Here is a 12890-nt window from a genome sequence, read left to right as displayed (position 1 = left end):
TCCTTGACTTTGCTTGTCAGCCATGGTCGCCTCTTACTCCTCTTGGAATCTTTTTTCCTCTTTGGAATGAAATGATCCTGCATCTTCTGGATTATTCCCAGAAATACCTGCCATTGCTGTTCCACCGTCATCCCTGCTAGGGTCCCTTTCCAGTCAACTTTGGCCAGCTCCTCCCTCATGCCACCATAGTCCCCTTTGTTCAACTGCAATACTGACACTTCCGGTTTGACCTTCTCCCTCTTGGTTGGGCAGGATGTCTTTATTCCTTGGAGCGCAGTAGGCTGAGGGGTGATCTTATAGAGGTGTATAAAATCATGAGGGGAATAGGTAGGGTAAATGCACAGTCTTTCATCCAGGATAGGGTAATCAAGAACCAATGGGCATAGGTTTAACGTGAGAAGGGGAACATTTAATAGGAACCTGAGGGGCAACTTTTTCACACAGAGATTTCTGGGTGCATGGAACTAACTGCCAGTGGAGGTAGTTGAGGCAGGTACTATCGCAAGATTTAAAAGACATTTGGACAAGTACATGGATAGGAAGGGTTGAGAGGTCTATGGGCCAATTGCAGGCAGGTGGGACTAGTGTAGATGGCAAGTGGGCCGAAGGGCCAGTTTCACCGCTGTATGACTCTATGAATTAGGTTTGATCCTGACCTTGGATGCTGTCTATGTGGAGTTTGCATGTTCTCCCTTTGACCGCATGGTTTCCCTGGTGCTTCGGTTTCCTCCCACATCCCAAACAGCAGTGTGGAGGCAGTGTGAGGAGAATAAAATATGGATTAGTGTCAATGGGTTTTAGTCAACATGGGCCCCAACATTCCAGTGCACTGGCAACAATCCACAGCCAACAATGTACCATTGTGGGCTCCACCTTTCCTTCATCATCATTCCTTTTTGCATATTTTTCATTCATTTGTTCTGGATATCTCTCTATATCACTGTCTACATCTCTCATTTCCCTCTCCCCTGACTCTCAGTCTGTAGAAGGGTCTCGACCCCAAACGCCACCTATTCCTTTCCTCCAGAAATGCTGCCCGACCCGCTGAGTTACTCCAGCTTTTAGTGTCTACCTTCTTGTACACTAACATGGCCTCGCCAAAGCCGTGTACACTAACTGGAATAACTTCCTACACATAGGAAACTGCAGATGCTGGTTTACAAACAAAGACACAAAGTGCTGTAGCATCTCAGCGGATCAGGCAGGCTCTCTGGAGAACATGGATAGATGAGGTTTTGGGTAGGACCCTGCTTCAGATTCATTGTAGGCGAGAGCTGGGGGCAGGGGTGAACCTGTGGGGATTTGTCCTATCCCTCCTCTCTTCCAGACTTCTTCAATTAGACTGAAGAAGGGAGAACAGCACCAGTAGTCAGGATCGAACCTAGGTCTCTGGCACCATAAGGTAGCAAATCTACCGCTGCCCCACCGTGCCACCCCCTTTCATGACATATGCAGACACTGTGGGCCGATGGGCCGGTTGCAGTGCTGCACTGTCCTGTGTTCTATTTAAATACCCAGGGGTTTCCCCTGGTGCTCTGTGTACTGCTCTGTGCCATGCCTTGCTGGGCCTGGCCCACCCCAACCATTACCTCCTGCAGGATCCTCCTGATTCCCTCTGTGGGGGCATCCCTATAATTAGCCGGATCTTCAGACAGCAGCTTCAAGACTCGAACCTTCCCGCCCGGGCACCTGGCGAAGACGTCCGTGAAGGTGCCGCCCCGGTCGATGGCAAACTGAAACTTGGCCGGCTCCATCGTCGCCCTCACCACGAACCCAGGCAGCTGCAGAGGGAGGGGGGGGACACATCAGCATCAGACCACACTCCGCTAATCCGGCACACCCCGGGCACTCCTGGTGCTGGACTGGCAGATTTTCTGGATTATTGGATGTTAGTTCCTATTAATAACTCCACGTCGTCATAGAGTGAAACAGTGCACTTCGGCCTAACGCCCACACTGACCAACACGTCCCAGCTACACTAGTCCCACCTGCTTACATTTGGTCCATATCGCTCCAAGCCTGCCCGATCCAAGTACCTTTCTAAATGTTGTGATAGTCCCTGCCTCCTCTGGCAACTTGTTCCATACACCCACCACCCTTTGTGGGAAAAAGTTACCTCTCAAGTTCCTATTAAATCTTCCTCCCCCCCATCTTAAACCTATGTGCTCTGGTTCTTGATTAGATTCTGTGGGTCGACACGATCTATTCCTCCCTCTTAAGCAAAACAGCAGGTGCTGGAGGAACTCAGTAGGTCAGGCAACATCTACTGAAGAAACGTCACCCATTTCTTCTCTCCAGAGATGCTGCCTGTCCCGCTGAGTTACTCCAGCTTTCTGTACCTATCTTCGGTTTAAACCAGCATCTGCACTTCCTTCTTACACAGGCAACACCACCGATGGTGGGAATGGACAGACGGCATTACGGAGGGAGTGTAGAAATGTTTCTCACTGATCGTAGGTACTTGAGAACTCTTGAAGCCAGTGAAGTCCTGGTACCATCTAGGACGCCTCATTTAGGATAAACTGCAGATGGCAAATGTACGGCAGAGGTAGCACAGTGTAAACTTTACCCAGGGGTGCAAAGTGCAGCTATCCCTGCCTCTGACTTCTGTTAATTGGTCACTGTCTAGTCAGGTCTTTGTTAAACCATGCATTATTTTCTGTAACACAATTCAGATTGCAAGGAGTTCGTGATTTAACCCCTCCAACACCAAGGCTGGTTTACAAAGCAAAGATTCGCTGAGATATCAGTTCATTCACAATCCTGGTCAGCGTCTGCTGATAAACAATCTCAATCCCCCGCTGTCCCCCGGCAACCCCTTTCCTCCCGTCACTCCCGCACCTCTTTCATACACCCATTATTATGCTCACTCCCCCATCAGTCCGCTTCACTCCCCTCAGTCCCATCCGCCTCGGTCTCCCTCTCCACCAGTCTAGGGACATCACATTCTCCTCGCTCCCTCCCCCCTCACTGTCACTCTCTCTCCCCTCACTGTCACTCTCTCCCCCTCACTGTCACTCTCTCCCCCCTCACTGTCACACTCTCCCCCTCCTCACTGTCACTCTTTCCCCCCTCACTGTCACTCTCTCCCCCTCACTCTCTCCCCTCACTGTCACTCTCTCCACCCTCACTCTCTCCCCTCACTGTCACTCTCTCCCCTTCACTGTCACTCTCTCCCCACCATTGTCACTCTCCCCTCACTGTCACTCTCTCTCCCCCTCACTCTCTCCTCCTCACTGTCACTCTCTCCCCCCTTACTCTGTCCCTCTCACTGTCACTCTTTCACCTCACTGTCACTCTTTCCCCCTCACTCTCTCCCCTCACTGTCACTCTCTCCCCCTCTCTCTCCCCTCACTGTCACTCTCTCTTCAGTCACTCTCTACCCTCACTGTTACTCTCTCTACCCCCTCACTCTCTCCCCTCTGTCACTCTCTCCCCCCTCCTCACTGTCACTCTCCTCCCTTCCTCACTGTCACTCTCCCCTTCTCACTGTCACTCTCTCCCCTCACTGTCACTCTCTCCCCCCTCACTGTCACTCTCTCCTCCCTCGCACTGTAACTCTCTCCCCCTCACTGTCACTCTCTCCCCTCACTGTCACTCTCTCCCCCCTCACTGTCACTCTCCTTCACTGTCACTCTCCTTCACTGTCACTCTCTCCCCTTCACTGTCACTCTCTCCCCCTCACTGTCACTCTCTCCCCCTCACTGTCACTCTCTCCTCCCTCGCACTGTAACTCTCTCCCCCTCACTGTCACTCTCCTTCACTGTCACTCTCTCCCCCTCACTGTCACTCTCTCCCCTCACTGTCACTCTCTCTCCCCCTCACTCTCTCCCCTCACTGTCACTCTCTCCCCCCTCACTGTCACTCTCTCCTCCCTCGCACTGTAACTCTCTCCCCCTAACTGTCACTCTCCTTCACTGTCACTCTCTCCTCCTCACTGTCACTCTCTCCTCCCTTACTCTGTCCCTCTCACTGTCTCTCTTTCACCTCACTGTCACTCTCTCCCCCTCACTCCCTCCCCTCACTGTCACTCTCTCCCCCCTCACTCTCTCCCCTCACTGTCACTCTCTCTTCAGTCACTCTCTATCCTCACTGTTACTCTCTCTACCTCCTCACTCTCTCCCCTCACTGTCACTCTCTCCCCGCTCCTCACTGTCACTCTCTCCCCTTCTCACTGTAACTCTCCCCCTCTCACTGTCACTCTCCTTCACTGTCACTCTCTCCCCCTCACTGTCACTCTCTCCTCCTCACTGTCACTCTCTCCTCCTCCTGTCACTCTCTCCTCCCTTACTCTGTCCCTCTCACTGTCACTCTTTCACCTCACTGTCACTCTCTCCCCCTCACTCTCTCCCCTCACTGTCACTCTCTCTCCCCCCTCACTCTCTCCCCTCACTGTCACTCTCTCTTCAGTCACTCTCTATCCTCACTGTTACTCTCTCTACCTCCTCACTCTCTCCCCTCACTGTCACTCTCTCCCCCCTCCTCACTGTCACTCTCCCCCCTCCTCACTGTCACTCTCTTCCCTTCTCACTGTCACTCTCTCCCCTCACTGTCACTCTCTCCCCCTCACTGTCACTCTCTCCCCCTCACTGTCACTCTCCTCCCTCCTCACTGTCTCTCTCTCCCCTTCTCACTGTCACTCTCCTTCACTGTCACTCTCTCCCCCTCACTGTCACTCTCTCCTCCTCACTGTCACTCTCTCCTCCTCCTGTCACTCTCTCCTCCCTTACTCTGTCCCTCTCACTGTCACTCTTTCACCTCACTGTCACTCTCTCCCCCTCACTATCTCCCCTCACTGTCACTCTCTCTCCCCCCTCACTCTCTCCCCTCACTGTCACTCTCTCTTCAGTCACTCTCTATCCTCACTGTTACTCTCTCTACCTCCTCACTCTCTCCCCTCACTGTCACTCTCTCCCCCCTCCTCACTGTCACTCTCCCCCTCCTCACTGTCACTCTCTCCCCTTCTCACTGTCACTCTCTCCCCCTTACTGTCACTCTCCTCCCTCCTCACTGTCTCTCTCTCCCCTTCTCACTGTCACTCTCTCCCCCCTCACTGTCACTCTTTCCTCCTCGCACTGTAACTCTCTCCCCCTCACTGGCACTCTCTCCTCCTCACTCTCTCCCCTCACTGTCACTCTCTCCCCCTCACTCTCTCCCCTCACTGTCACTCTCTCCCCCCTCCTCACTGTCACTCTCTCCCCCCTTACTCTGTCCCTCACTGTCACTCTTTCACCTCACTGTCACTCTCTCCCCTTCACTCTCTCCCCTCACTGTCACTCTCTCTCCCCCCTCACTCTCTCCCCTCACTGTCACTCTCTCCCCCCTCCTCACTGTCACTCTCTCCTCTCACTGTCACTCTCTCCCCCTCACTGTCACTCTCTCCTCTCTCTCACTGTAACTCTCTCCCCCCTCACTGTCACTCCTTCACTGTCACTCTCTCCTCGTTCTCACTGTCACTCTCTCCCCCTCACTGTCACTCTTTCACCTCACTGTCACACTCTCCCCCTCAATCTCTCCCCTCACTGTCACTCTCTCTCCCCCCCTCACTCTCCCCTCTCACAGTCACTCACTCTCTCCCCCTCACTCTCTCCCCTCACTGTCACTCTCTCCCCCTCACTCTCTCCCTCTCACTGTCACTCTCTACCCCCTCACTCTCTCCCTCTCTCTCTACCCCCTCACTCTCTCCCTCTCACTGTCACTCTCTCTACCCTCTCACTCTCTCCCTCTCACTGTCACTCTCTATCCCCTCCCTCTCTCCCTCTCACTGTCACTCACTCCCCTCACTGTCACTCTCTCCCCTCACTGTCACTCTCTCCCCCTCACTCTCCCCCCTCACTGTTACTCTCTCCCCCCTCCTCACTGTCACTCTCTCTCCCCTCACTCTCTCTCCCCTCACTCTCTCCCCCCTCACTCTCTCCCCTCACGCACTCTCTCTCCCCTCACTCTCTCCCTCTCACTGTCACTCTCTCCCCCCTCACTCTCCCTCCTCACTGTCACTCTCCTCCTCCTCACTGTCACTCTCTCCCCCTCACTGTCACTCTCTCCCTCCTCACTGTCACTCTCTCCCCCCTCACTGTCACTCTCTCCTCCCTCGCACTGTAACTCTCTCCCCCTCACTGTCACTCTCCTTCACTGTCAATCTCTCCTCCTCACTCTCTCCCCTCACTGTCACTCACTCCCCCTCACTCTCTCTCCCTCCTCACTGTCACTCTCTCCCCCCTTACTCTGTCCCTCTCACTGTCACTCTTTCACCTCACTGTCACTCTCTCCCCCTCACTCTCTCCCCTCACTGTCACTCTCTCTCCCCCCTCACTCTCTCCCCTCACTGTCACTCCCTCCCCCCTCCTCACTGTCACTCTCTCCTCTCACTGTCACTCTCTCCCCCTCACTGTCACTCTCTCCTCTCTCTCACTGTAACTCTCTCCCCCTAACTGTCACTCTCCTTCACTGTCACTCTCTCCTCCTCACTGTCACTCTCTCCTCCCTTACTCTGTCCCTCTCACTGTCACTCTTTCACCTCACTGTCACTCTCTCCCCCTCACTCCCTCCCCTCACTGTCACTCTCTCCCCCCTCACTCTCTCCCCTCACTGTCACTCTCTCTTCAGTCACTCTCTATCCTCACTGTTACTCTCTCTACCTCCTCACTCTCTCCCCTCACTGTCACTCTCTCCCCGCTCCTCACTGTCACTCTCTCCCCTTCTCACTGTAACTCTCCCCCTCACTGTCACTCTCCTTCACTGTCACTCTCTCCTCCTCACTGTCACTCTCTCCTCCCTTACTCTGTCCCTCTCACTGTCACTCTTTCACCTCACTGTCACTCTCTCCCCCTCACTCTCTCCCCTCACTGTCACTCTCTCTCCCCCCTCACTCTCTCCCCTCACTGTCACTCTCTCTTCAGTCACTCTCTATCCTCACTGTTACTCTCTCTACCTCCTCACTCTCTCCCCTCACTGTCACTCTCTCCCCCCTCCTCACTGTCACTCTCCCCCCTCCTCACTGTCACTCTCTCCCCTTCTCACTGTCACTCTCTCCCCTCACTGTCACTCTCTCCCCCCTCACTGTCACTCTCTCCCCCTCACTGTCACTCTCCTCCCTCCTCACTGTCTCTCTCTCCCCTTCTCACTGTCACTCTCCTTCACTGTCACTCTCTCCCCCTCACTGTCACTCTCTCCTCCTCACTGTCACTCTCTCCTCCTCCTGTCACTCTCTCCTCCCTTACTCTGTCCCTCTCACTGTCACTCTTTCACCTCACTGTCACTCTCTCCCCCTCACTCTCTCCCCTCACTGTCACTCTCTCTCCCCCCTCACTCTCTCCCCTCACTGTCACTCTCTCTTCAGTCACTCTCTATCCTCACTGTTACTCTCTCTACCTCCTCACTCTCTCCCCTCACTGCCACTCTCTCCCCCCTCCTCACTGTCACTCTCCCCCTCCTCACTGTCACTCTCTCCCCTTCTCACTGTCACTCTCTCCCCCCTCACTGTCACTTTCTCCCCCTCACTGTCACTCTCCTCCCTCCTCACTGTCTCTCTCTCCCCTCCTCACTGTCACTCTCTCCCCCCTCACTGTCACTCTTTCCTCCTCGCACTGTAACTCTCTCCCCCTCACTGGCACTCTCTCCTCCTCACTCTCTCCCCTCACTGTCACTCTCTCCCCCTCACTCTCTCCCCTCACTGTCACTCTCTCCCCCCTCCTCACTGTCACTCTCTCCCCCCTTACTCTGTCCCTCACTGTCACTCTTTCACCTCACTGTCACTCTCCCCTTCACTCTCTCCCCTCACTGTCACTCTCTCTCCCCTCACTGTCACTCTCTCCCCCCTCCTCACTGTCACTCTCTCCTCTCACTGTCACTCTCTCCCCCTCACTGTCACTCTCTCCTCTCTCTCACTGTAACTCTCTCCCCCCTCACTGTCACTCCTTCACTGTCACTCTCTCCTCGTTCTCACTGTCACTCTCTCCCCCTCACTCTCTCCCTCTCACTGTCACTCTTTCACCTCACTGTCACTCTCTCCCCCTCACTCTCTCCCCTCACTGTCACTCTCTCTCCCCCCTCACTCTCCCCTCTCAGTCACTCACTCTCTCCCCCTCACTCTCTCCCCTCACTGTCACTCTCTCCCCCTCACTCTCTCCCTCTCACTGTCACTCTCTACCCCCTCACTCTCTCCCTCTCTCTCTACCCCCTCACTCTCTCCCTCTCACTGTCACTCTCTCTACCCTCTCACTCTCTCCCTCTCACTGTCACTCTCTATCCCCTCCCTCTCTCCCTCTCACTGTCACTCACTCCCCTCACTGTCACTCTCTCCCCCTCACTCTCCCCCCTCACTGTTACTCTCTCCCCCCTCCTCACTGTCACTCTCTCTCCCCTCACTCTCTCTCCCCTCACTCTCTCCCCCCTCACTCTCTCCCCTCACGGTCACTCTCTCTCCCCTCACTCTCTCCCTCTCACTGTCACTCTCTCCCCCCTCACTCTCCCTCCTCACTGTCACTCTCCTCCTCCTCACTGTCACTCTCTCCCCCTCACTGTCACTCTCTCCCTCCTCACTGTCACTTTCTCCCCTTCTCACTGTCACTCTCTCCCCCCTCACTGTCACTCTCTCCTCCCTCGCACTGTAACTCTCTCCCCCTCACTGTCACTCTCCTTCACTGTCACTCTCTCCTCCTCACTCTCTCCCCTCACTGTCACTCTGTCCCCCCTCACACTCTCCCCCTCCTCACTGTCACTCTCTCCCCCTTACTCTGTCCCTCTCACTGTCACTCTTTCACCTCACTGTCACTCTCTCCCCCTCACTCTCTCCCCTCACTGTCACTCTCTCTCCCCCCTCACTCTCTCCCCTCACTGTCACTCCCTCCCCCTCCTCACTGTCACTCTCTCCTCTCACTGTCACTCTCTCCCCCCTCACTGTCACTCTCTCCTCTCTCTCACTGTAACTCTCTCCCCCCTCACTGTCACTCCTTCACTGTCACTCTCTCCTCGTTCTCACTGTCACTCTCTCCCCCTCACTCTCTCCCTCTCACTGTCACTCTTTCACCTCACTGTCACTCTCTCCCCCTCACTCTCTCCCCTCACTGTCACTCTCTCTCCCCCCTCACTCTCTCCCCTCACTGTCACTCTCTCTCTCCCCCTCACTCTCTCCCCTCACTGTCACTCTCTCTCTCCCCCCTCACTCTCTCCCCTCACTGTCAATCTCTCTCCCTCACTCTCTCCCCTCACTGTCACTCTCTCTTCAGTCACTCTCTACCCTCACTGTCACTCTCTCTACCCCCCTCACTCTCTCCCCTCACTGTCACTCTCTCCCCTTCTCACTGTCACTCTCTCCCCCTCACTGTCACTCTCTCCCCTCACTGTCACTCTCTCCCCTCACTGTCACTCTCTCCCTCTCACTGTCACTCTCTCCCCTTCTCACTGTCACTCTCTCCCCCTCACTGTAACTCTCTCCCCTCACTGTCACTCTCCTTCACTGTCACTCTCTCCCCTCACTGTCACTCTCTCCCCTCACTGTCACTCTCTCCCCCTCACTGTCACTCTCCTTCACTGTCACTCTCTCCCCTCATTGTCACTTTCTCCCCTTCTCACTGTCACTCTTTCCCCCTCACTGTCACTCTCTCCCCTCACTGTCACTCTCTCATCCTCACTGTCACTCTCTCCCCCCTTACTCTGTCCCTCTCACTGTCACTCTTTCACCTCACTGTCACTCTTTCCCCCTCACTCTCTCCCCTCACTGTCACTCTCTCTCCCCCTCACTCTCTCCCCTCACTGTCACTCTCCCCCCCTCCTCACTGTCACTCTCTCCCCTCACTGTCACTCTCTCCCCCTCACTCTCTCCCTCTCTGTCACTCTTTCTCCTTACTGTCACTCTCTCCCCTCGCCGTCACTCTCTCTCCCCCCTCACTCTCTCCCCTCACTGTCACTCTCTCCCCTCACTGTCACTCTCTCCCCCCTCACTGTCACTCTCTCTCCCCTCACTCTCTCCCCCCCACACTCTCTCCCCTCTTACTGTCACTCACTCTCTCCCCCTCACTCTCTCCCCTCACTGTCACTCTCTCCCTCTCAGTCACTCTCTCTACCCTCTCACTCTCTCCCTCTCACTGTCACTCTCTACCCCCTCACTCTCTCCCTCTCACTGTCACTCTCTCCCCTCACTGTCACTCTCTCCCACTCACTCTCTCTCCTCACTGTCTCTCTCGCCTCGCTGTCACTCTCTCCCTCTCACTGTCACTCTCTCCCCTCACTGTCACTCTCTCCCACTCACTCTCTCCCCTCACTGTCACTCTCTCCCCCCTCCTCACTGTCACTCTCTCTCCCCTCACTCTCTCTCCCCTCACTCTCTCCCCCCTCACTCTCTCCCCTCACGGTCACTCTCTCTCCCCTCACTCTCTCCCTCTCACTGTCACTCTCTCCCCCCTCACTCTCCCTCCTCACTGTCACTCTCCTCCTCCTCACTGTCACTCTCTCCCCCTCACTGTCACTCTCTCCCTCCTCACTGTCACTTTCTCCCCTTCTCACTGTCACTCTCTCCCCTCTCACTGTCACTCTCTCCTCCCTCGCACTGTAACTCTCTCCCCCTCACTGTCACTCTCCTTCACTGTCACTCTCTCCTCCTCACTCTCTCCCCTCACTGTCACTCTCTCCCCCCTCACTCTCTCCCCCTCCTCACTGTCACTCTCTCCCCCTTACTCTGTCCCCCTCACTGTCACTCTCTCCCCCTCACTGTCACTCTCTCCCCTCATTGTCACTTTCTCCCCTTCTCACTGTCACTCTTTCCCCCTCACTGTCACTCTCTCCCCTCACTGTCACTCTCTCATCCTCACTGTCACTCTCTCCCCCCTTACTCTGTCCCTCTCACTGTCACTCTTTCACCTCACTGTCACTCTTTCCCCCTCACTCTCTCCCCTCACTGTCACTCTCTCTCCCCCCTCACTCTCTCCCCTCACTGTCACTCTCCCCCCCTCCTCACTGTCACTCTCTCCCCTCACTGTCACTCTCTCCCCCTCACTCTCTCCCTCTGTCACTCTTTCTCCTTACTGTCACTCTCTCCCCTCGCCGTCACTCTCTCTCCCCCCTCACTCTCTCCCCTCACTGTCACTCTCTCCCCTCACTGTCACTCTCTCCCCCCTCACTGTCACTCTCTCTCCCCTCACTCTCTCCCCCCCACACTCTCTCCCCTCTTACTGTCACTCACTCTCTCCCCCTCACTCTCTCCCCTCACTGTCACTCTCTACCCCTCACTCTCTCCCTCTCAGTCACTCTCTCTACCCTCTCACTCTCTCCCTCTCACTGTCACTCTCTACCCCCTCACTCTCTCCCTCTCACTGTCACTCTCTCCCCTCACTGTCACTCTCTCCCACTCACTCTCTCTCCTCACTGTCACTCTCTCGCCTCGCTGTCACTCTCTCCCTCTCACTGTCACTCTCTCCCCTCACTGTCACTCTCTCCCCTCACTGTCACTCTCTCCCCCCTCACTCTCCCCCCTCACTCTCTCCCCTCACTGTCACTCTCTTCCCTCACTGTCACTCTGTCCCTCTCACTGCCACTCTCTCCCCCTCACTCTCTCCCCTCACTGTTACTCTCTCTACCCCCTCACTGTCACTCTCTCCCCTCACTGTCACTCTCTCCCTCTCACTGCCACTCTCTCCCCTCACTGTTACTCTCTCTACCCCCTCACTGTCACTCTCTCTCCTCACTGTCACTCTCTCCCCCTCACTCTCTCCCCCTCACTCTCTCCCCTCACTGTCACTCTCTCCCTCTCACTGCCACTCTCTCCCACTCACTCTCTCCCCTCACTGTTACTCTCTCTACCCCCTCACTGTCACTCTCTCCCCTCACTGTCACTCTCTCCCTCTCACTGCCACTCTCTCCCCTCACTGTTACTCTCTCTACCCCCTCACTGTCACTCTCTCCCCTCACTGTTACTCTCTCTACCCCCTCACTGTTACTCTCTCCCCTCACTGTCACTCTCTCCCTCTCACTGTCACTCTCTCCCCTCACTGTCACTCTCTCCCTCTCACTGTCACTCTCTCCCCTCACTGTCACTCTCTCCCCCCTCACTCTCCCCCCTCACTCTCTCCCCTCACTGTCACTCTCTTCCCTCACTGTCACTCTCTCCCTCTCACTGCCACTCTCTCCCCCTCACTCTCTCCCCTCACTGTTACTCTCTCTACCCCCTCACTGTCACTCTCTCTCCTCACTGTCACTCTCTCCCCCTCACTCTCTCCCCTCACTGTTACTCTCTCCCCTCACTGTCACTCTCTCCCTCTCACTGCCACTCTCTCCCACTCACTCTCTCCCCTCACTGTTACTCTCTCTACCCCCTCACTGTCACTCTCTCCCCTCACTGTCACTCTCTCCCTCTCACTGCCACTCTCTCCCCTCACTGTTACTCTCTCTACCCCCTCACTGTCACTCTCTCCCCTCACTGTTACTCTCTCTACCCCCTCACTGTTACTCTCTCCCTTCACTGTCACTCTCTCCCTCTCACTGTCACTATCTTCCCTCACTGTCACTCTCTCCCTCTCACTGTCACTCTCTCCCCTCACTGTCACTCTCTCCCCCCTCACTCTCCCCCTCACTCTCTCCCCTCACTGTCACTCTCTTCCCTCACTGTCACTCTCTCCCTCTCACTGCCACTCTCTCCCCCTCACTCTCTCCCCTCACTGTTACTCTCTCTACCCCCTCACTGTCACTCTCTCTCTCTCCCCCCCTCACTCTCTCCTCGCTCTCTTCCCTCCCCCAGGTCGTTGACCCCCCCGATGTCCCCCGCCGGCCGTTATGATCGCTGACCTGAGACCGCTCGCGCTCCGCTCGCTCCGCGCCGGCCCCGCCCCCGCCCGGCGGCCAAATGACTGGCCGCCTCTCCGCCACCAATCACCGGCCGTCTCTCCGCCACCAATCAC

General features: G+C 55.8%; 1 protein-coding gene across 1 annotated transcript in view; it reads right to left on the bottom strand.

Moving 5' to 3' along the window:
* oplah (5-oxoprolinase, ATP-hydrolysing) overlaps positions 1 to 12821 on the bottom strand; it is a 52699-nt gene extending 39878 nt beyond the window's left edge. The window contains 2 exon segments of the mRNA XM_078423995.1: positions 1590 to 1781; positions 12778 to 12821. Coding sequence (XP_078280121.1) covers positions 1590 to 1754 — 165 coding nt within the window. The 5' untranslated portion in view covers positions 1755 to 1781; positions 12778 to 12821.
* Positions 12822 to 12890: the final 69 nt, after the last annotated feature.

The sequence above is a fragment of the Rhinoraja longicauda genome, chromosome 2, assembly GCF_053455715.1.
Source record: "Rhinoraja longicauda isolate Sanriku21f chromosome 2, sRhiLon1.1, whole genome shotgun sequence".
Classification (NCBI taxonomy): Eukaryota; Metazoa; Chordata; class Chondrichthyes; order Rajiformes; family Arhynchobatidae; genus Rhinoraja; species Rhinoraja longicauda.
The sequence above is the reverse complement of the archived record's forward strand: the minus strand, read 5'-3'. Positions and strand labels throughout refer to the sequence as shown.